This window comes from Erpetoichthys calabaricus, chromosome 14, assembly GCF_900747795.2.
Source record: "Erpetoichthys calabaricus chromosome 14, fErpCal1.3, whole genome shotgun sequence".
Lineage (NCBI taxonomy): Eukaryota > Metazoa > Chordata > Cladistia > Polypteriformes > Polypteridae > Erpetoichthys > Erpetoichthys calabaricus.
This window is the reverse complement of record NC_041407.2, coordinates 68,947,048-68,972,472: the sequence shown is the minus strand read 5'-3', so window position 1 is coordinate 68,972,472 and position 25,425 is coordinate 68,947,048. Positions and strand designations below refer to the sequence as shown.

At 39.4% G+C, this 25,425-nt stretch overlaps 1 protein-coding gene across 1 annotated transcript in view; it reads right to left on the bottom strand.

The window, feature by feature from the left end:
- The window catches only part of LOC114664355 (ephrin type-A receptor 7-like), a 584,483-nt gene that overhangs the window by 118,627 nt on the left and 440,431 nt on the right, over nt 1-25,425 (bottom strand). The window contains exons 5-6 of the mRNA XM_051919080.1: nt 18,671-18,795; nt 4,392-4,554 (exon numbers count right to left, since the gene is read on the bottom strand). Coding sequence (XP_051775040.1) covers nt 4,392-4,554; nt 18,671-18,795 — 288 coding nt within the window. The remainder of the gene's footprint in view (nt 1-4,391; nt 4,555-18,670; nt 18,796-25,425) is intronic.

Below are 25,425 nucleotides of genomic sequence, written 5' to 3'. Positions count from 1 at the left end.
AAAGAAAATAGAATAAAAACTGAACTAGTAAACTGAAGTGTGTACTAACTTCTGGCTGGACCTAAGGAAGGGAAATCAGGAAGAAGCATTGACGTGCCTAATGGAAGCCCAGAGGCACATCTTATTACACCATGGAGGTATGAGACTTTGTTTAAAAGGACTCTGAGAAATCACTCACTTGAAGGAATGGGAAAAATTGTTCATCCAATTTTGCCACTATCCTCTTTTCCACAACAGCCTCCAGAATGTCTAGAGTCAGTCTTGACTTTAGTGATTGCTTTGTTCATGGATTTTGCAACACCTGAGCTCCAGCTGTGACCCCAACAGTGCACAACATCGAAGAACAGACTGACTGCAATGGACTGGTAAAACACAACAATCTGAGTCTCCTCAGGAAGTTCAGTCTACTCTGGTAGATCACATACAGCACCGCTGTCTTGTCAGATACACAATTCAGCAACGTTGTTGGATATACGCAATGCTGGACAACTCAGAAGAGCACAACACTGACCTCTATATCATTAAAGTAATGATGTCATTCCCCCGACTTTTGAATGTCACATGGTAGGAACCAGGAGTGTGGCCAATCACAAAAGGGTTCACAGAGCCTTAAAAAAGTGGTGGCATGTAACATCAAAATTATAATGTGAAAAAACATCTATTACAAAACCAGAAACACAAAGTCCATAATTGTTACCAGCATGATTGAAGTCCTTAGAATATCAATAATAATTTAAACAAAATGTAAAACTAAAAATGTTACATAAAATAAAGCCCCCCAGATATAACACCACTGTGCTTTTTGGTTTCTGTCCAAATGCATGTCAGGCTTGAGTTCAGCAGTCAACAATTCAATGCACATCAGCGAATGTCTTTAGAACAAGCATTACCGCACTCATCTAAAAGACACTCAAATGAAAGGAAGAAAAACATCTGCAAAAGAAGAAGCAAGCTGACTGCCACAGAATGTCATTGTTTTGTTTGGGAAAATGGAGTGGCTCTTTTTTGTGTGTTTTATTGAACATATATTTTTCTCTTTTTGTGTGGGTTTATTTTTATATCTCTCAATAAACAAACTCGCATTCCTACTTCTAGCAATTGATAATAAACTCTGTGGGTGATAATTGATGGGCTGAAGACTGAAAAAGGTTTCTTGGTGTAGTCAATCTAACCCAATCAAAAACACAAGAAAAGACAATCGGCTAGTGAATAATGTGTGTCCATCTGCATTATTCTGTCTGCCTATTTACTAGTGAGAAACAAAATCTCTCAGAACAAAAAGAAAGCTAAATTCCCCATCCAGTACCCAAACGCAGGGTTATGTGTAAGCTAAAAATGGATAAACTAAAACAGTAAGAGAAATGTAATCTTTATAGCTGTGTGGAAGTGATACTGGCTCACATTTAAAAAGTTTTTTGCTATTAATGATCATTTAAATTGTAAAAGTGAGAAGTTACGCCAAATAATAAAAAAATGAATAGTTTCGTTAACTGTTTGGTCACCAACCATACTTTCAGTATCTAAAGTTCATTATTTGGTAGAATGCATTAACGTGCATTTAAACAATTAAATAAAGAATAGATTATCAAATCTACTTGTCCTTAAAGTAAAGCTGATTACAGTGGGAAAACATATTTAATCCATGAACATGGGGAAACAATTTCAGTAATAATTAAGCTAATATATAATGTGTGTTTTTAAATACAGTTTCTGTGTGTAATGATTGCTTTCCCGTAATTATGTTGATTCAATGTGTGAAATTATTTCCGTGCTTCTAATGATCAGATGCGTCTTTTAAGTAGATGGCTAATAAAATGCATTGGCAATTAAATTAAGTCATAAAAAGAATACTCCCTGAACTTCGAACTAATTTCATTTGAAAATATGAGGTGCAGAATTTTTTACAGAAGCCTCACAATTGAAACCCTTTTTTCTTGACTAGCTGGCTAACTGCAGAGAACTCCTGCAACCTTTGTCGTTGCTTATGACCAAAATTGAAAGTTGTAAGATGTCATTCTAAAAGCCAACCATAATTACTCATTGTGTAAAACTGAAACAACAGAATGTATGAAAAACCTAACAATAAAAGGTCTCAATGGCAGCATCTGCTGTGCTGTTAAACTTTTGTAATAATATTAACACATATTGCGTCCATGTGTTATTTCCTGAATGATAGGATTTGGTTGAAAAGGTAAACTTAATGCATAGAAATACATAATAACATATGGGTGACATGGTGGTGTTGCAGTGGGTTATGCTGCCACCCCATGTACCCAGCCTCGTGGGTTTCAATTCGGTGTCTATATGGTAAGTGTGTGAACTGTTTTTTTTCCCTCTGGGTACTCCCTTTGTCCTTCCACAAGTTGATTGGCTATTCCAAATTGGCGCCTGTGTGAGTGATCCTGTAACAGACTGGTACCCTACCCAGTGCTGTCTTGTGCCATGTGGCCAGTGTTGCTACAAGTAATCTCTGGCAACCCTGAATTGGACGGAGCAGGTGTAAGAATAATATGTTATGTTATAAAATTAAAGAATAAACCTTTTAGTAAAAGTAATGAAAGCTACCAGAAGCTCAGACTCCTCAGTTAATTTAGAATGATATTATGAATGGAGTGAGACAACCACACTGGATTCAAACCCAGGATACTGGATCTGAGAAGTAGCAGCATTTATTACTTTACTTCTGTTGATTTTATTATTCACATTTCAATGAATGAGACACAAAATAATCAAGGAAAGCTGGAGTATGTATATAGTAAGAAGTAGACTCTCACATATACTGAAACATCAAAAAGGTCATCAGAAGCCCCAGGCTTGTTTAATTTAAGGCCAGTATTCAAAAATTATTTTTAAATTCTGAAAGTATATCTCTGAACCATTCACCTTCTCAGATATTTGATTTGTTGCAATTTTAAGTAAAATAAGACAATCCTTTCCCACTTAGATTTGGAGAGGGAATTTAGTTTCTACTGCTGACAAGCAAGCAGTGTAGCATAAAATATCACAATCTATTTTTCATCATTGTATGTGTTTGGCATTTTTGAACAGTTGTTTAAGCATTTTTTTCTTTGGTTATTGGTTATTTCCCATTATGTTTTTTTTTTTTTGAGGCACTGAATCTGATTTTTGAATTTATTATCATTTTAGAATTTCTTTTCACTTACTACAAAATTTTTGTGTGGTATTCGTCACCATTTCGTTTTTTTCTGGAGTGCTATTATTTTGAGTCGCCATTGTCATGATGTGGCAATGCTTGCCATGGAGTTTATTCCCAGAAATGGCACGCTTGATGTCATTAGTATGACACTGTAAGAATCAATGCCATGGATGCTTCTCCATTTTTGCTATTCTGTGTTAGTTAGGGACTATTAAGTAAGGTGCGATTGCAGGGAAGACAGTCAGAGAGAAAGCCACTGCTTTCACTCACATTAAGCTCAAAATTTTAAAGAACAAATTTCAAACCACTATAACTACACTTTTCAATTCTACATCTTGATAGTGTTTTGAAGGAAATATAAGTCTAAGTAGTTGTTTGTTGTTAAGATTTCATTGTTGATGCTATAGCTAAAGGAAACCGTATTCTTTGAAATATATTTCCAAAAAATGTTGGTATGTGATTCTCAAAACCACTTACTCCAAGGCAGAGTGATGGGGACCATAGCATATCCACCAACTCTCTCACACTCACACATAATCAGTTTGAATTATCAGTTAACCTAACCCACATTCGTGTGAGCAGGTAGGAAGGATCCCAGAATACCCACAGGAAAACGTTCACAGACAATGGACCAGGGTGCTGGATTCATGAGGCACTAAGCACTGCATTACTGTGCCATTACACACATTGTACAAGAATGTTTAAAGTTGTCACAGCTTATCCTCCACTGATCTTCTTCATCATATTAGCAGAAGCAGTTCTTTACTGCATCCTAAACATAAGGATGGATATTAGTTTGAACTTTCAAAATATGAATTTTTATAAAATTCACACAAACATATTGTTTCACAACATATCTTAGTACAAGGCTTTTAGATCTCTCTCTCTCTTCACATTATCAACAAGCTGAACACCCCACTTTGCATCTTCTATATTATTACTGTTATTGTTACATTTTTAGTTATCTTGTTTCCCACGCAAATAGTTGTATGTAAAATAAACAATTATCATCAACTCCAACACTCAGCTATAAGAATTACAGTGCATTTCTAAATGTCTCATGAATAATTTCTGAAAAAAATTCAAGGTGGTCATTAACTGTGAATTTTAAACAATGGGTAACATCAGTTTAATGGTACATATCTAAAAATGGAATTCACAGTTTATAAAGTTCCCTTGTATATTTAGCATGCATAATGTTAACATACAGAAAGGCATAAATGAAGAGACTTACATTCTCCAAGTGTTTCTACTTCTAAAGGAAGGCCGTACATCCCATGGTCTTTGGAAGAAATAGCCCTGATCTGAAATATGTAGACTGTGCTTGGTTTCAGATTACCGATAGTCACTGTTGTTGAGGCTGTTTTAACTGTTGAGTAAGTTTGATCCACTTGGTTCTAAAGAAACAAATCAAAATATTAATTGGCTTTTTTACACTGATGAACAGAAAAAGACCCTCTAATATCAAAATGAAAACAGATCTTTGCCAAGTGATCTATCTATCTATCTATCTATCTATCTATCTATCTATCTATCTATCTATCTATCTATCTATCTATCTATCTATCTATCTATCTATCTATCTATCTATCTATCTATCTATCTATCTATAAATAGTAGCTGAAGACATCCTGTTGATACCAATGAGAAAGAATGGGAGCCATTAGAAGAAAGAATGCTCTGTATGTGTTCCATGGAAGAGCATTAGACAGGGACATAAATATAAATCTAAAAAAAAGGTGGCTTTGGTGAAAATGATGCAATGTTAACTGGTACCTGGCCCTATGACTATAGAGAGGGAGACTAGAGGAGTCTGCACCTCGTGGCCACTACCAGGCCATAGAAAAGAAGGGATGTGACTAAGCCATTCCTCAGACAGTGCAGACAGCTTGGATCCCTTTCATGGCACTGGAAGACTCTGGAATTCAAGGATACTACCAGTTGCCACTTGAAGGAGTTCCAGCCTGGTGTTACTGAGGCAAAGGGAAGACTGTTCCAACCTCAGAAGTAACACCAGGAAGGAAATTAAAGTTGACTGACAGTGGGGGATTTTTGAGCTTGGAGACAGAAATATATAGCAACATATCAATTGGTGGGAGGAAGAGGGCTAACCATAAGAGAGTGATATGGAATATAAAGGGTATATCTGGTACTTAATTTAGAAGAAACAGAGTCAATTGGATTAGACACCTCAAGGGTGCTAGAAGAGTAGCTTATATAGGCAGGCCCAGAACACATTATGGTATTCATTATTTTTCCTCATTATTTCATATTATTATTTACCCCTTGTTCATGCTTTCCACTATTATTTAGTAATACATATTAATAAAAATTTGTTGGTATTTCAGCCTCCTTGGCATACTTGTGGAGTTTGCGGATGGCTCAAGGCTATATGTTTGACTAGGGGGGGGTTCACACATTTTTTACAGGTTTTGCTGATATAATCAGGATGGGTTTATGTACTTTCCCCCAATACAATACAAATACAGTTCATACATGTAATGTATACAAAAACAGAATGTATTTAAGGTGAAAATCCTACACTTCTTTCCCATTCAGTGTTTACTTTAAATCATAAAACTGCTCAAACTGTAGTACACATAATTTGTTTTCTAACTGAAACAAAAAGGTAAAAGATAATGCTTGTCATACTGATGAGATGTTTACAAAAAAAAGAAGAAAAAAGCTTTTTCGAAAAAACAACAGTAGCACAAATGCTAACAGTTACCTTCAGCTTCATTCTGTTAATAACGTGAAATTATAATGTCATGTCATTAAATGCGTTATTCAGAATTCTGTCTTCATTTTGAAAAAAATAAAAAGAGGAGCTAAAGGCATTGCTATGGAAGTGACCCAGTGTTACAATAAACAATCTACCCGAAGGACTGTAAAATGCTCCAGACTAATGAGAATCGCAGGTCTTTTTGTTCTTTGGCACCTAAGGATCAGTTCCCTTCGCCCTGCCTCTTTTCACACATTTCTTTTGACAAGCGCATAATAAGCTTGCATGCAAAATGACAAACTTGACTTTTGCTCCTAACTGGACATGCAGAGCAAAGGAAATGACTTGCCACATACCACTGAATTTTAAGTTCTTCTTTTTCTGAATTTGCAACACAAATAACGCATGTATGTCTTTTATTGCTTTTAAAAGGAGAAAATTATCACAAATAGAATTGCATTTCAGCATGTGAAAATCAAAGCTGTGATTATCAGTGCAAATGAGTCTCCCTTGGGGAACATTGCAATGTTAGTTAAGAAACAATGTACTTGTTCAAACATTCGTTAAGCTGAAAACACTCACAAAATTAAAAATGTATATCAGGAAAATTTTTAATATTAATTAATAACATCAAATTCAGGCAACTGCATTGTCACTTAAAAAAAGAGATAATTCAGTAATAGTTTATTTTGAAGGGATGCAGCTAACTAACAAAAATCCTATAAATGGATAATTGCACAAAATTAAACGAACCAGTGTGATATTTTTACTGCTTTACGTTTGAGGGGGAAAAAAAGCAAAAGTTCATTGAATTTAAATGTCCTGCAGGGAGATATAATGAACTTGCCATTTACTGAACTGCCGGGGGTAGCCCAGTTGGACAGTGGTTAGCACCTCATATCGAGTTATATAGCTTATATAAGTTATATAACTTGCCCATACCCACAAGGACAGTACTCTTGTACCCCAAAGATGTGTATGTTAATTGGTATTTCTAATTTCACTCTTAACGAATGAGTGTGGACATGTCCATGCAATAAATTAGATTAGGCTAAATAAGATTTATTAATCCCAGGGGGAAATTCAGATGAATACAGCAGCAGAAACATAAAAAAACAAGTAGACAGACTCACAGGATAATTAATACAGCCAATCAATCAATCAATAAGTAAATAAATAAAAATGAACTTAACGAGTACATCAGGTGGAAGCATTTAATTGCCTGATGGCATTGGGCAGAAAAGCCCCCCAGAGGTGCTTCTTCGTACGGTTTGGTGAAATGAGCCCGTGGCTAAGAGTGCTCCAAGGGAGCACCTCCTGGAGTGGATGGGGGGGATTTTTTTTTTTATGATGGCATTCAATTTTGCCATCATCCTCTTTTCCATAACAGCTTTCAGCATATCACCCTGTGATGGGGCAGCCTTTCCTGATATGTTTGTTCAGACATTGTGCTTTGTTTGTGCTCAGGTTGCTTTCCCATGAGGCTCCAGCAGAAAACAACACATTGGCTACTATGGACTGTAGAATATTCCCAGCAGTTTACTGCACACATCTAAAGACCCGCGTCTCATTAATAAGGTCTGTTCTGGCCCTTCTTGCACACCACCACTGTGTTGTCAGACCAACTGGACGTTTGTTGTTCTTGTGAACCTTATGGGAGACTGATGTCCCATCCTGGACACTTTCCTATGAATGATTATTTATGCCAAAATTAAATGCAATCCAAAGTGTTAACTACATTGCAATGTAATGCATTTGTACGAGATGCATTTAATTTTTTCAGTTTTACCATATCATAATTAAAAACATTCACTTATCATATCCTCTTAACCTGGATACTGAATGACTATTCTAAAGTTTCCACTTTTCTTTAAAAGAAATTCTTTTATTGACATTTCATAAAATGACTCCATGGTCTCTTCTACCTGTCACTTACATCTCTCCATGCAGAACACACTGTTCAGGAGAAGTAATCTTGCACTATAAAATCAGTAACAGTCTTTGACTCACCTATGGAAGAAACTAAACTGAGGTTAGGCAAACAATATTAAGAAGGACCATGAGATGAGAGAAACTCAAAGGTAAAAAACAGGCTGACGTCTAAATTAAAAGTTCAGTAATACCAAAAATACCAAGCTCTAATACACAAACCAAAGCCTTTATCAAAAAGCACACAAAGTTGACTCCCTAAAAATTTTTCTAATTATACACCACAAAGCTCTGTTCACAAAACCAAAAACATGGACGCAGTGAGCTGCATTCTGACAACTTTTATAGCATTAGGAACTAATATCACAATCGTGTTTCTGCCAGTTGTGATAAGCAACTAGCCACGGAAACATAAGACACCAAATGGTGATGCGATAAAATCACTGAAATAATAACAATGTTAAAACTGAAAATAACAATATAGAATTATCAGAATAATTTTCTCGAGTTTTGTTTTTTTAGATAACGGAATGATTTTCTTGCGATCAAAATGTTTCCCAAAGCATATAGCTTAACATTTGAAGACTGGACTGTGGCTCTTTAAAGATCTTGTGTATGAAGTGCAATCATGTTTGGACCAAGAGGGCATCTTTCAAAAAACAGGCAGGAGACTCCGAAGAAGAGAACCAAATTACACTTAGCACATGGACAGCTATGATAATCTCACAACGATTTGTCCCAAAAATAATCAGATCAGACCTCGGAACTGAAATCGTACCTACATTAGCTGTTGCACTTTGACACAAAGCAGACTTGCCACTGGATTACAATGCTAGCAAAGCCACATGATGCACATAGGCTTTATATTTGTGTATACTGTACACAGTAGGTAGCACACAGGTTTTTATCAGTTGCTATGATTGTTGTTACCAGTTGTTGTCGTGTGTTAGCAAGCTTGGCTGAAGTAATGGTGAAATTTTGTTTATTTGAGATCCTGAGAAAATGGTTATGTTACCTTGAGAAAACAATAAAAAAATGATATTGCACTTCCTCAAGAAAATTATTCTGATGGGAAAATAATGCAAAACTATATACCGTATATTACATGTCCTTTTCAAGGAGAAAAGTGGTCTCTTGAAACAAGGCATCCTCAGAGCCCAGAGAGAAGTGCAGAAAACTGTTTATTACACAGCAATGTAACCAAGTGACCTGACCGTGGTGTAAGTGCCCAAGCCAGGCTGTGCATTGGTTTATATTATACAAAACGCTCTCTTCCTTCCAGTTCTTCCCACCATTACCTACTGTAATGATCATCACTTGACCAAAACTGACCATCATTACTTCATAGCCTGTGCAGATGTTCCCATCATTTTACCCAGACATATTCATTGATCAATTACACAATTTAAGTGAGGAAGAACGATATATGGAATCCTGGGCCGCTTCAAATCAATGTTACTTTGATGTACTCGAACAAGCATGAAAAATTATTCTGTTATCTTGGGAAAACAATGAAAAAATATATAAATTGCACATGCTGCCTCAGCTTCCATACACATTTGTAGTTTTTATGCATAAAGTATTCACCTCATATCATTGGTTCAGCCTTATTCATTACATACGTTGAGCATTTTCCTTTAAAACAGGAGCCAAGATCACACCTAGAATGGTCCCAAAGGACATTCTTTATGCAACAGATCTGAGAGAGCACTCACATACTGTATAAACAGTGTTAGTTCACAATGTCAAATGCTGAAATACATACAAGTGCCTGGGAACATGTGCATAACATTAACATAATAGTTTAATAGTTAACAATATCACGTCCTATACCTTGTATGGATAAGAAAAATACTAAAATGTATGGAAAGATTACAAGTCTTTGGGATGACATCTTATCATTAAATAGGCAATACTTATATAAATACTGCAAGTAATGAAAGGAGTTAAATATAATATGATCTCATCATCTCTATGGTGGAAAGAGTCTGTAAAATAGCAAAGTATACAGATTAATGTGTTGAGATTAAATTATGAAAATTTACATTACAATATGGGAAGTACAACTTAACTAAACTGGTTTTCATGAATCTTAAGCTGCCTGTATTAAAGTAAGCAATCCCAAAGCAAAGTGAAATTACTTGGGAAACTAGATTTCTCTGACATTTTTTCTCCCTTACATAGAAAAAACTGCAGACACTTTCTGAGGGCACAGTTTGCCATTTTGCAGATGGCAGCAATGACCATGTGACTATAGCCTTTGGAGTCACATGGACACATGTAGGCAATGCCCTTTAAAGATATGAGCCATCAAAGTAGCTGTTTCAAAATGGCACTACAAAAACTGCTAAAGAAAAAAAGAATAAAATAACTATAAATGTTATTTTCATTGAATTGTGATAGATGTTGCAGACAAGCAGCTACTAGAAAGCCCAGACCTAATGGGAAGATGGCAGGAGGCAGCACAGTGTTAGGCAAAGTTATTTCACAGCTCCACATCATGCCGAAACAAAGGGACACAGTGGAGGTGCGATAACAGATTTCACTTATACACTGTCTTAATGAGCTGAAAGGCAGCAGGGGTATTCACACCTTTACAACTGTTGTAGACTGACAAAAAAGTATAAAGCAGAATTACTTGTTTATTTCCAGTACATTTGATGAACAAATATGAATGTATGTTAAGTTACTGGATAATCCTAGAAAATGGCCATTAAACTGGTGATGACAATGTACTTGGATATTTGTCATTAAATGAAAACTCGTAATATAGGTCATGCAATTTTAAATATTTACAAACGTCATGTTGAGAAGTCACTCATATGTCACACTGGTCAGTGTTAAATGTTGTTTTCTTTAAAGACCAATCACGCCTTTGTATTTGTCATTTGTTCAAAAGTTGTTCATGTATTTGTCTGGTTTGAAATAATTTCTGCTGGCCTGTATACTTAACATGTTTACACATCATTTATTACTTATTGGCTGTTTGCCTTTGCAGTAGCTAATTTAAAGTTGAAACTATTCAACTGTTTTGATGATTTCAGTAGGGTTATAAGTGAAAGCTGTTATATATGAGCCAAAGGAAATCCTATGTGAGTTGGATTTTATTCTAACCAATGTGTTATTCAAATGATAATACCGCTTCTCTGTTAAGATGTTTAATGCAACATCGTCCATTGTGTGTGGTGTTAGTTTTCATTTTTTTGCTTATGGTCTGGTGCAGGTGTTTGGATTTCCAGATTCTTGTGACACTAAACCTCACAAAGGGGCAGCATTGACATATTTGTGTAGAACTTGTAACAGATTACAATCCATTTAAACATGAATTCCTTGTTTGAAGTTTTTTGTATTATAGTAGGAAGCATGGTTAAAGACATACAAAATAAGGCCCTGATACTGTAAAGTATAGGCTGGCACTGCCAACACAATATTCCATGCCCATTCAATGGCATGAATAGAATTTATTATTATTTTTAAACTGTCCAACATACACTTATGATTTTATAGAATGCCAAAAAGGTATTGCATAGCTAGTTTGCCAAGGTTATTAAAATTTGGACATTGTATGACTTTTTTGCTTTCCTCTCCTTTGTTGTCAAAAAATATTTTAATGGACTTTACTGCAGATTGTCATGATTTGTTTATGCAGATCAAACTGAATTTACTCTGTTTTACTGTGTGTCTAATTTAGTTTAGCTGTAGACCTTTTAATTTTGTAAAGTTTAACAATTTATTGTTATGGCACTGTGGTTGTAAATTTGTGCAAGTGATGTTGGCCTATATTCAGTGAAAAGTGCTGTACAGCAAATGACCTGAATACTTAGTAACAGCAGTATTTACAGACGGGAGTGCCCTCACAGAAGTAAAAGAAGGATATCCAGGATGGAAAATGCTACGTTTCCCCAGGGCACTAAAAGACAGACATACTAAATCTGGGCAGGGTTGAAAGATACTTTAATACGAAGTGAGCCTTTCTTGTATTCTGACAGCTCATGGGGCCAGAGACTCTGGGGTCAATAAGATGGAGCTCTAGTCTGATATCCCTGGAGGAATTGTAGATTTGCCTCGGTCCACAAATATGGTTCTGGAGATAGACCTCAAGTGGTCTTAGGAGGGGGGCTTAAAATGAGTGAAGGGTTGGAAGTGTAATGACTTTTGTTTATAAACAGAGACTGGGAAATGAAACATCAGTCAGAAAATAGGAAAGATTCACAGCTGTGATCTTTGCTTATCTGTCATCACAGCCAAATCACTTAACAAAGAAGTAGTCAAAACACCATTGCATAAATTCTGAAACCTATGAGTTTATAACTAATCTGGATACTTTCAAAGTTTTTAGATTTCTCTCCAATCTTGCATAATCAGGGAGCACATGACTACTGACTTTTGTACCCTCTATACAATGGGTCTTCACCTCTGGTTGTCTTGCATAGCAATGTGGCTAGCAACCATATACAAGCTAAATCCAAAATGGTGATGCCCATGAAAAACACAATTATGTCACAATAAGTTGTTAAATATTTTAACAATTTCAATGAATTCTTTTAGCTTAGTATAAACTTTAAATATAGGTTCTCCCTATTCCAAAATCCACAAGGAGGGGTGAAGGAAAAAAGTATCTTATATATAAACGTTTATTTGTGGAAGTGTGTGTGCTTGTCTGACCCAGAAGTGAGAGGTGAAGTCGGGGTAAGGGCTCCACCTCTGAGGAAACAGAAAACTAAATGTCTACACGTGGAAGTGTGTGTGTCTGTCTGTCCGGCCCGGAAGTGAGAGGTGGACCGCCTCCGAGGAAACAGAAAGCTCGCCTAGCCTCTAATAACACAAGTGAGGCCAGCACGTCAGCAAAACGAAACCTCAGAAGAAAGACAAAGTCGCTTAACAGCTAACATCGGCAAAACAGTATCCCTTTTACTTTTCCTCCTGCTGCTAATACACAAGCGAGGCGAGCACGTCTGCAAAACAAAACCTCCGAAGAAAGACAAAGTCGCTTAGCCACTAATATCGGCAAAATGGTATCCCTTTCACTTTTTCTCCCGACGCTAATGCACAAGCGATGCGAGCACGTTGACAAAACAAGTCCTCCTAGGAGAGAGATGCCCAGAATAGTTCCTTTCAATTACCTGACATCTTTACATTTCAGTTTTTTTCTGATGATTTCAATAGTTTCTAGGTCCCCAGGCTTTTTACAGCACGGGCTTACACAGCTAGTATTTACATATTTGTCATGATTGTTTGATTACTCAGCTGTGTTACGCTCAAGGAATGCTTTACTCATATTTGTTTATGCATAAATAACTGACCAAGTAAGAGAATTATTTTTATGAGTTTATTATGATTTACCTTTATAAGATATTTGCTTTTATAAGTATCAATTAAAGAACTGTTAGAAGTTTATAATGCACCTTGCCTTATAATGTCATCTGCTTCCTGTAGTAAGTTTGGATTGATCAACCAGAAACAAACTGGTAATGCCATATAAAGAACCCTTTATAACTTTGTTTACTCGCCAGTATATAAGTAGAGACTAAGTTCTCCAGTAGACAGAACAGGGAGGTGTCACTACCTGTACACCTCTGCATCTTCTCTGCAGCACCGTGCAGGTTATTAGTGGACTTTTGTTCAACATAAGGAACAATAAGAAAGAATGAGCAGCAGCTGACCTATTGTGAAGCCTCAAGTGTGAATTTTTTCATGACAGTGGAGTGAAAGGCCAAGAGCTTGAGTGACAGGAAGAAAACGGGCAGCCAGAGTTACAGAAGAAGAGCTTGTAAGTTAAAGGGAGTGCTTTACTGTTTAAACACACAACAGAGTAAATGGACAAGCCAACCCACATATATTTAGGGATAATTGCCCCAACCTTCCACTTGGGGTTGCTTGAGGCATTTGTTGTTTTATTATTTGTCACAATTCACTCTGCCTTCCCACTAGGTCTGGGGAACAGAGAGGACAGAAGGGAACCTCAAAGAACTCCAGATGGATGACTGGAAGTCACCAGAGGACATGCCCAAGAAGGTCAATGGATAAAGGGGGTCAGTCATAACCCTGAGGTTCATTGGTATGAATGACAACACTTCCAATCAAATATCACCAGAACATTCTAAAAGTGTGATGACTCCTAAGAAGGGCAGATCACTTCTGATTATGGCGAAAGAAGAAACTCTGCTGCAAAGGTGCTACAAAGGCAACAGAGTTACAAAGAGTTCCCGTTCCTAACCTTTGAATTGAACATTACATTACTTAAGAGAAACTCTTGGACTTAGTTTTTGAAATGAGATCAACTTCATGAACCGTCAGTGTATATGCCTGAATATGGCCAGTTTTACTGAATCATTTGCCTTGGCATTTTTTAATAAACTAAGGGATGGAGTTCTTCTCAAAATTGCGGTTGTTTTCAGCTTATTGAATGTCACTTGTCACACACTTTTAATTGTGCCCTTTTGTCTAAATTCTCATTATTTTCCTGTTAAATCTTGTTTCGTTAAGTTTTGATCTCCTTGCCTGTTTTTGGGATTGGACATGGTTTGGAGCATGGTCACTCCCCATTGTTCACTGCCTCCTGAATACATCTCTGTTGGTTCACAGCCTTGAACTGGACGAGACGGGTATTATTTCTTTTAAATTTGGTACATAATTCTCTTTCTCCATGCTCCTTTTTTATTTTAATACACTCTGAATTGTTACTTCAGCAGCCTTTTATCAATGAGTGAACAGGAGTAGGTGGCAAAGGACCTGCTAGTGCACTATCATGTATATTTAAAAAGAAATAACATAGAAAAATGATCCAATATTCAGGAAACCTCTCCTGCATATAAAAATCATATCTTCTCTTTATTTCTTCAAAAAGCACAATAATTTCGATTTATTTCTTTCTCAGTTAGCTAAGAGCAGAAAGAAGAAATTTAATTAAGCAAGGAGCTCTATTTTATGCAACCATCTGCCACTGATTGAGAAATTGGGGCTCAATGACTGTGCTGATAATTACAAGCAAAATCTGGGACAGTCATAGTTTGAACAGCCCCTGTAGAATTGCAACGGCGGTGCAGTTACTTGTCTTTTACCTGAAAAATCTGAGCAGCTTATGAATTGGAAGGAGCTGGTAATTGGATCAGCTAATATAATAATCACCAAGTGGTTGAATAAAGAAACACAAGTAGGATGCGACTCTCCTAGGAGTATATGGCGTTTTAAATGGAAACAAGCACAAAACTAACTGTAATCAATTCATCTTCTCAAACCGCTTTATCCATTACAGGGTTGTGGTGAGCCAAAGCCTGTTCTGGCAATAGTCCTGCCACAAAAACAGAAAGCAAACTCGGATGGGATACCAGTTCATAGTAGAGCACACTCTTTCTCATAAGCACTGGGCCAGTTTAGATTAGCCATTGAACTTAACCAGCACATCTTGGGATGTGACAGGAAACCAGACAATCCTAGAGAAAATGTGTGCAGACACACCCACTTAATTTATTATTTCTGTCCTGTTTACTTTTCTGACTCAGAATAATGTGATATTTATATGCTTTATTTTTTGCTTTTGCTTTGTTTATCAGTCTATGTCTTCAATACTAGGTTACTGGACATAGTACTGAATTTCTACTGCAAATTCAAAATTGTTGCATCAACATGATCCCCAGCATGACATATAAAACATACACCTTGAGACAAAAATGAGTGAATTTTCCTTAAAAGTTGGGGGGGGGGGGGCAAGTAGATGGTACGTACAATTTGAAATTTCCAAACCAAACCAATGCCTTCAGCAGGCAGAGCTATGAGCAGGGACTGGCATTCAAACAGAAAAGAGCAATGCTGCAATTGTTAACCTGGTCAAATAGAGAGCAAGCCTGCGGCTGTCATGGATAAACTTCTATGGCTGAAAAATCTTCTAAGAAACATCTGTTAAATATGCGTGTTGTGTTTTACACTGTTAAAAATAAACATGACCTGTTGCAAAGAAAATTCCTTTCTGTAAAACCAGATTATACTTTTGTATTCAAGACATCACTGGGCTAGTTATAAAAGTGAATGATGCTGCCGCCAGCTAAATGTGGTGTCTGTCACTCTCAGTTACGGCAATATAGTCGGAGTCAACGTGAAAGTGAAAGAATTGGCAGCTACGTCAGCCTATAAAATATGCATTCAAACTAAACAGCATTACTAGTGCCCTGTCTGGGTATTGTTTCTGCCTTGAGTAATAATAATAATAATAATAATTCATTACATTACAATGATTACTGGGATAGGCTCCATCTGCTCCATGACTCAGCCCTGGATATACAGGTTCAGATTGGTGCAGGATGGATTATTATTATTGAAATGGCGTCCCATCATACCCAGTTAAAAGGAGGGGAAAACAACTGCTGTTAATGTGGGTTGCTAAAGAAGAGCCACAGGAGATGTAATTTTCAATCCTTAGTACACCCAAAATAAATAATGCACCTAATGACACTGGTACAACTCCAGCAGAACCACAGATGAGGCTGCACAGCATGCAGTGTACATTGCACATCTAAACAAATAACTAAAGAATGTCAACATGTTTACATATATATATATATATATATATATATATATATATATATATATATATATATATATATATATTACGGTGGCACAATGGTAGCGCTGCTGCCTCGCTGTAAGGAGACCTGGGTTCGCTTTCTGGGTCCTCCCTGCGTGGAGTTTGCATGTTCTCCCCGTGTCTGTGCTCCGGTTTCCTCCCACAGTCCAAAGACATGCAGGTTAGGTGGATTGGCGATTCTAAATTGGCCCTACTGTGTGCTTGGTGTGTGTGTGTGTCTTGTGGTGGGTTGGCGCTGTGCCCGGGACTGGTTCCTGCCTTGCACCCTGTGTTGGCTGGGATTGGCTCCAGCAGACCCCCGTGACCCTGTGTTTGGATTCAGCAGGTTGGAAAATGGATGGATGGATATATTGTCACACATGCATGTATGGGAGGCAGCAGGTGGGTCTGGCTAATGCTGAAGCACAGGTATAGGGGCATAATCAGTTGTATTGATGCCTCTTCTCCCATCCTTACAGGAGCAGTAAGATCAAGTCCTCTTCCTTTTCCGGCTTTAGATCATGCCCATCGATGACCTCACTTCTGCTTTTCCTCCAGATGACCCACCTCTTCCTTCCCCTCAACTTTAAACACCCACCACCTTTGCTCTGCAGTCAGTCCTCTTTGGTGACTCAGTCCCAACTGACTACTGGCAGAGTATCACACAGCTCTTTACCTTCGTCTGCCTTCTACAATATACGGGGTGGATCCCCAAACCTTTATCTTTGTGTTCTCTTTTCATTACTATATATACTGTATATATATTTATATACAAATACACAGAGTAAATGCACCACAATACTTCTCTAATCATTGTTTGTTGCTCTTACAACATGTAGTGATACAATACCAAAATGACAGTAAGATATACAGTATAAGTTAATCATTCAGCTTCAGATACTGCACTCTAGAATTGATAATAGCCTTCTCACCTTTCTGTTTTCTCAATGTCAGGTCTTTTGTTTTCACTCTCCCAGTCTTTCCACATTTATTTTAGAAATATCTGCCTCATACATGAGTACAAATGGGACACTGCAACCCTGGTGAGACTAGGTCCACACTAACAGAGATATATTTGAATGTGCATTCTTTATCACTTGTTTAGGCCTTCCACCCACTCTGAGATTTGGACCACCATGAACAAATCTTTTGGAAGAACACTATTCAGAGTGTATATATTTAAAAATGTGGCAGTATGGATTTGGGAGTCGGATCGTTTCAAAAATACTGATGTGTGATAGTCATCTGATGAAACACTGACTTTAGTACTCTTCTGATAATACCCCTTGTGCTTTGATCTTCACTGTGAGAATAGTCCTTTGGTAACTTTTTTACATCAGCCTATGGAACCTTGAAGCACTTGAATATTTTGTCACATTTATTTTGGCAAGCCTCCCAGTCTATATTCTCCATGGCTTTGGCTACCTTACACTCGTTTATAACCTTTAAAAGCAGTTGCACCTCATTTTCTATACAGACAATGGTGTTTTCTTCAGATGTTCTTTGCGTTTTGCAGGCTTTTCAGAATTTCCATTTACTTTGCATTTGCTTTGTATACAAAGATTGCTCTTGGCTGGAAAAATGCATGTGCACAAAAGGACAGATTTACATGTTTTGGCATGTGACAAAGTTTTCGAAAATGATCCGAAAATGCGAAAAAGTGGATGGAAAACTTTTGAAAGGAAGATGGACTTTATAAATTTAGGAATGTTAGTGTTAGTGTGGACTATGCTTAAGTAAATTGCATTCATGTATATTAACAATTATAATGTTAGGCTAACTGGTGACCGGCTAGCATTACATACACATCTTTGGGAATTAGGATAAAACTGCAGTAAAATAACAAAACCACACCACCACCATACAAGTAGAAATATTATATTGATTTAAAACAAAAACATAACTTTTGATGTGTTAAGATTTGTGATGCTTATCATTATAGATAAAGAGCATGTAATCTATTCCATAAATGTCTGTCCGCTTTCTAACTCTATATACAGCCTGTCTTATTTGGGACATTTTTACTAGAAGTCCAATGTTTTATTTGTCATCTTTAGAAAAACAGTTATAAATTTTGTGATGAAAACATTAGAAATGGTTACTATTTTATTGTCACATAAGCATTATAATATCATTTCACTCCTACTCTGTAATGAAGGAAAGTTTACAAATTCTAGCACTATTACAGAAAAATGAAAAACTCCAAAGACAACAAGCTGTAAAGACAAAAGAATTATTTTGACTAAAGTATACCATTGTGCTGCCAGGTTTTCAGGTCAGGCATATTTATATAGGTTAATACCTTTTCATAGTATTTAATTTCATACTCTGATTTATTGCTGCTTGCATAGTGGGGTTCTTGCCATGACAGGATAATGCTCTTCTGTTCAATTTTGCTGGCGTGAAAATCGACGACTGGTGAAGGCACTGCAAAACAGACAAGCAAAGAAAATGATAAGCAGGTAAGCACATAAACATGAGCGGATGCAACCTAAGAACAAAGCATTGTGATGGCAGAAATATATGCAGACAGGGCACAAATATTATTGTGACTTTTTTTTTTCTGTTTCGCCACATAGGCTCACACATTTAATACAACTGTCCTTGGAATTCTATCAGTCGACACCATTAACAATGCAGCTGTGCCTTCCTCATTTTTCTCAATGATAAATCACACAGTGCACCAGAATGGTGGATACTGCTGATTCATTTTCTAGCATTCCTTCCTTGTAGTAAAGTACGTGCAGCATTATATTTCATGATAATATATCTCTTGCTAAATGATCCATTTTTGTCGTACTTGTTTGTATCTTGCTAAACCTTTTTCACTCGGAAACATAGAAACCTCTATTGTTTGCTACTAAGAAAAGCCATTTATTACAGAAGAGGCAAGGCTTGTATTTCCTCATTTTGCAAATATTGCAATTCATGATAATATGACAAGCCTTTACCTAGATGTTTTAGAAAGTAAGCGCCTTTTTATTTCTCTGTATTGTTTGTACAATATTGTCATGCTACTGTAACTCCTCAAAAACTCAAAGCAGGGAGCATTGTTGTTGGGGTTAAATGGAGGGCATTCCTGATTGTGTTTTTCTAATTTAATAATTGAGCAAGAGGCTTACAAAGGTTAGCATATGGAAATTAGAGAAACTGGGACAGAACTTAGTGATGTTACTCTAAAATAACACCTTCATGGCTCCAAATCATATATCCTCATTATCTGAACCAGCTTTTTCGATTAGAGGGTCGTGAGGAGTCAGAGCCTATCTGACAGCACCACAAGCAGGAACCGTTTATAGGTAAAGCTCGCTCATATACAGACACACAGCCTCTGGGAAACTTTTATAATCCTCAATTAAGCTTGGTATATGGGTGGAAACTAGGAATTCCACTTGGATAACAGAGGCTGACTGCGCTGGAAAATATCCTCAGATTCCTGATGAAGTAAAACCCTAATACTAACAACTGCATCAAACCCCTTTATTGTAACTGTGCAATACACTGAAATATTTTTTGGAGAAGCCTATAGCTTCCCTAGATAAAGGTATATCAGAGAAACACAAATTTAAAAGCAAACATTAAAGTAAGAGAAGCATGTTTACTATTAACAGTTCCAGATATACATCAAATAAAAGTAAAGATAAATATGTAAGCATATGTAAGCATAAATACCTGTCAGTGCAGCGAGTTATCAAAAATGCCAAATATTTTCGTAAAGAAAAAGTCGCATCACAAATACTGTAGCAGTTTGATGATTTGATAAGCTCTATCATTTATTTCTCAGACTTCACTGACAATCATACATACAAATCTATTTAATCACAGCGCCTATAAAAAGTGTTCACCCTCTTGGAAGTTGTCACATTTTGTTAACACTGAATCACAATGGATTTAATTTGGCTTTTTTGACACAGATCAGCAGAAAAAGACTCTTAAATGTGAGAGTGAAAAATGATCTCTGCAAAGGGGCTTAAATTAATTATAAAAATAAAAAGCAAAGTATCAGATCTCATAAGTATTCACCCCCGTTAACAAGATCCCCCTAAATCATCACTGTTGGATCCAACTGCTTTTAGAAGTCACATCTTTAGTTCAATGGAGATCAGCTGCCTATTGTCAAGGAGTTTCATTGCCACTGGTGTCTCTAACTAATAAACCAAAGACAAAGATGAATAGAATCAATCAACAGAAAATGACTCATTAATGTCAAAGTAAAAACCGATCTCTGCTAATTGGTCTAAATTAGTTACAAATATAAAACATAAAATTATTGATTGCCTAAGTATTCACTTTTCATAGGAGGCACAAAAATTATCAGTGGTGCTGCAAATTGGTTTTAGAAGTCACTGAATTAGTTCAATGGAGATTACCTGTCTGTAGTATTTAGAACAGGGGTTCTTAACCTGAGGTCCATGGATCCCTAGGGGGTCCATAGATGGGTTTCAGGGGGTCTGGGAGGGTCAGATAAAAATTAACATTTATATTCACTATACAGCCCGGTACTATTCATTCAGAGTAGATGTAGTAGTAGTAGTAGTAGTCATGGTAGTAGATAACGTAGTAGTAGTAGTAGATCTGTTTTAATTTCCAAAAGAGGAGTGTATTTCATAACTATAATGAGTGGCCATTGCTTTTTGTATAAAAAAGAGGTGTTTTTTTTAGATTGTTTACTTTAAAGTTTAATAATACTTTGTGTATGTCATATATGTATGAGACAATCAAATCTCAATAAATAAAGTAAACTATATTCATTGCATGAAAAGTTGTGTTTATGTGAATATTTCTGGGGAAGGGGGTCCATAGCTTTCATCGGATTCTTAAAGGGGTCTGTTACTCAAAAAAGGTTAAGAATCACTGATCTAGAAGGTCCAGCCTGTGGGTGACTCAATATCAGGGACTATCCAACACAATGAAGACAAAAGAACACTCTAAGCCACTCCGTAAAAAGATAGCTGAAAAGCATAAGTCAGACGACGAATACAAAAAAATATTCAAATTACTGGCTATTCTTTAGAGTCCAGTATGGTACTGCTGTAAAAGTGCCTAGAGCAGGCTGTCCACAAAAACTGAGAAGAAGACTAGAGAGGGACACCACCAAGAGACCTCTGATAGCTCTGAAGGAGTTTCAAGTTACAGTAGCTAAGATTCAAAAGACTGATGCCATCTCAGTTAGAGTTTGCCGGAAGGCACATGAGGAACTCTGCAGTCGGATAGATGAATGTTCTATAGTGTGATGAGGCCAAAATTGAGCTGTTTTGGCCATCAGATTAAATGCCATGTTGGAACACTTAAAATTACTAAGAATACATTATACATGGTGGTGGCAGTGTCATGCTGTGAGGATGCTTCTCTGCTGCCAGCCCTGAAAAGTTTTTGTGAGGGTGCAGCATAAAATGAATTGTAGCAAAATACTCAGAAATCCTGGAGGAAAACCTGATGCAGTCAAAAGAAACCTGTGGCCATGGGAGAAATTTTGCTTTCTAGCAAGAAAACAACCCAAGCATAAAGCCAAAGCTACACTGAAATGGCTTGAAAACAATAATGTCAATGTCCTGGAGTGGCTCAGCCAGAGTCCAAATCTCAGTCCAATTGAGAATTTGATGCTGGACTTGCAAAAGGTGTTCACTCAGGATCTCCATGTAACCTGACAGAGAGTCAAAAGTTTTGCCCATAAGAATATGGAAAATTTGAAGATGCGTAAAGCTGATAGAGACTTGTGCTCATGTACTCAGGGCTCTCATGGCTGCTAAGCTGCATCTACTAAATACTAACTTGAAGTAAGTGAATACCTACACAATCAATTATTTTGTGGTTGAGATTTGTAATTAATTTAGACCACTTTTCAGAGATCTGTTTTCATTTTGACATCCATCCATTCATCCATCCTATTCCGCTTATCCGAGGTCGGGTTGCGGAGGCAGCAGCTTGAGCAGAGATGCCCAGACTTCCCTCTCCCCGGCCACTTCTTCTAGCTCTTCCGGGAGAATCCCAAGGCGTTCCCAGGCCAGCCGAGAGACATAGTCCCTCCAGCGTGTCCTGGGTCTTCCCCGGGGCCTCCTCCCGGTTAGACGTGCCCAGAACATCTCACCAGGGAGGCGTCCAGGAGGCATCCTGATCAGATGCCCGAGCCACCTCATCTGACTCCTCTCAATGCGGAGGAGCAGTGGCTCTACTCTGAGCCCCTCCTAGATGACTGAACTTCTCACCCTATGTTTAAGGGAAAGCCCAGACACCCTGCGGAGGAAACTCATTTCAGCCGCTTGTATTTGCGATCTCGTTCTTTTGGTCACTACCCATAGCTCATGACCATAGGTGAGGGTAGGAACATAGATCGACTGGTAAACTGAGAGCTGAGCCTTGCGGCTCAGCTCCTTTTTCACCACGACAGACCGATGCAGAGCCCGCATTACTGTGGATACCACACCGATCCGCCTATCGATCTCACGCTCCATTCTTCCCTCACTCGTGAACAAGACCCCGAGATACTTGAACTCCTCCACTTGGGGCAGGATCTCACTACCAACCCTGAGAGGGCACTCCACCCTTTTCCGGCTGAGGACCATGGTCTCGGATTTGGAGGTGCTGATTCCCATCCCAGCCGCTTCACACTCAGCTGCGAACCGATCCAGAGAGAGCTGAAGATCACGGCCTGATGAAGAAACAGGACAACATCATCTGCAAAAAGCAGTGACCCCAATCCTGAGTCCACCAAACCAGACCCCCTCAACGCCCTGGCTGCGCCTAGAAATTCTGTCCATAAAAGTTATGAACAGAATCGGTGACAAAGGGCAGCCCTGGTGGAGTCCAACTCTCACTGGAAACGGGTTCGATTTACTGCTGGCAATGCGGACCAAGCTCTGGCACCGATCGTACAGGGACCGAACAGCCCTTATCAGGGGGTCCAGTACCCCATCCTCTCAGAGTACCCCCCACAGGATTCCCCGAGGGACACGGTCGAATGCCTTTTCCAAGTCCACAAAACACATGTAGACTGGTTGGGCAAACTCCCATGCACCCTCCAGGACCCTGCTAAGGGTGTAGAGCTGGTCCACTGTTCCGCGACCAGGACGAAAACCACACTGTTCCTCCTGAATCTGAGGCTTGACTATCTGACGGACCCTCCTCTCCAGGACCCCCGAATAGACTTTTCCATGGAGGATGAGGAGTGTGATCCCTCTGTAGTTGGAACACACCCTCCGGTCCCCTTTCTTAAAGAGGGGGACCACCACCCCGGTCTGCCAATCCAGAGGCACTGTCCCAGATGTCCATGCGATGTTGCAGAGGCGTGTCAACCAAGACAGTCCTACAACATCCAGAGCCTTGAGGAACTCCGGGCATATCTCATCCACCCCGGGGCCCTGCCACCAAGGAGTTTTTTTGACCACCTCGGTGACCTCAGTCCCAGAGATGGGGGAGCCCACCTGTGAGTCCCCAGTCTCTGCTTCCTCATTGGAAGGCATGTTAGTGGGATTGAGGAGGTCTTTGAAGTACCCCCCCCACCGACCCACAACGTCCCGAGTCGAGGTCAGCAGCGCACCATCCCCACCATATACAGTGTTGACACTGCACTGCTTCCCCTTCCTGAGACGCCGGATGGTGGACCAGAATCTCCTCGAAGCCGTCAGAAAGTCAATCTCCATGGCCTCCCGAAACTCCTCCCACGCCCGAGTTTTTGCCTCAGCAACCACCAAAGCCGCATTCCGCTTGGCCTGCCGGTACCTATCAGCTGCCTCCAGAGTCCCACAAGACAAAAGGGTCCTGTAGGACTCCTTCTTCAGCTTGACGGCATCCCTCACCGCCAGTGTCCACCAACGGGTTTGGGGATTGCCGCCACGACAGGCACCAACCACCTTACGGCCACAGCTCCGGTCAGCCGCCTCAACAATAGAGGCACGGAACATGGCCCATTCGGACTCAATGTCCCCCACCTCCTTTGGGATGTGGTCGAAGTTCTGCCGGAGGTGGGAGTTGAAGCTACTTCCGACAGGGGGCTCTGCCAGACGTTCCCAGCAGACCCTCACAACACGTTTGGGGCCTACCAGGCCTGACCAGGCATCCTCCCCCACCATCGAAGCCAACTCACCACCAGGTGGTGATCAGTTGACAGCTCCGCCCCTCTCTTCACCCGAGTGTCCAAGACATGTGGCCGCAAGTCCGATGACACGACCACAAAGTCGATCATCGAACTGAGGCTTAGGGTGTCCCCTCCAGGGACTCCAAAAAGGGTGGGTACTCCGAACTGCTGTTCAGTGCATATGCACAAACAACAGTTAGTACCCGTCCCCCCACCCGAAGGCGGAGGGAGGCTACCCTCTCCTCCACCGGGGTAAACCCCAATGAACAGGCTCCAAGTCGGGGGGCAATAAGTATGCCCACACCCGCTCTGCACCTCTCACCGGGTGCAACTCCAGAGTGGTAGAGAGTCCAGCCCCTCTCAAGGAGATTGGTTCCAGAGTCCAAGCTGTGCGTCAAGGTGAGTCCGACTATATCTAGCCGGAACCTCTCAACCTCGCGCACTAGCTCAGGCTCCTTCCCCTTCAGAGAGGTGACATTCCACGTCCCAAGAGCCAGCTTCTGTAGCCGAGGATCGGACTGCCAAGGTCCCCGCCTTCGGCCACCACCCAACTCACACTGCACCCGACATCCTTGGCCCCTCTCATAGGTGGTGAGCCCATGGGAAGGGGGTCCCACGTTGCCTCTTCGGGCTGTGCCTGGCTGAGCCCCATGGGTGCAGGCCCGGCCACCAGGAGCTCACCATCGAGCCCCACCTCCAGGCCTGGCTCCAGAGGGGGGCCCCAGTGACCCACGTCCGGGCAAGGGAAAACGCCCTCCAAAGTTTTCATTCATCATAGAAGGTTTGAACCGCTCTTTGTCTCATCCCTCACATAGGACCAGTTTGCCTTGGGTGGCCCTACCAGGGGTATAAAGCCCCGGACAACAGAGCTCCTAGGATCATTGGGACATGCAAACCCCTCCACCACGATAAGGTGGCGGTTAAAGGAGGGGCATTTTGATATTAATGAATATTTTTCCATTGATCAGGGGCATAAAAGCCAA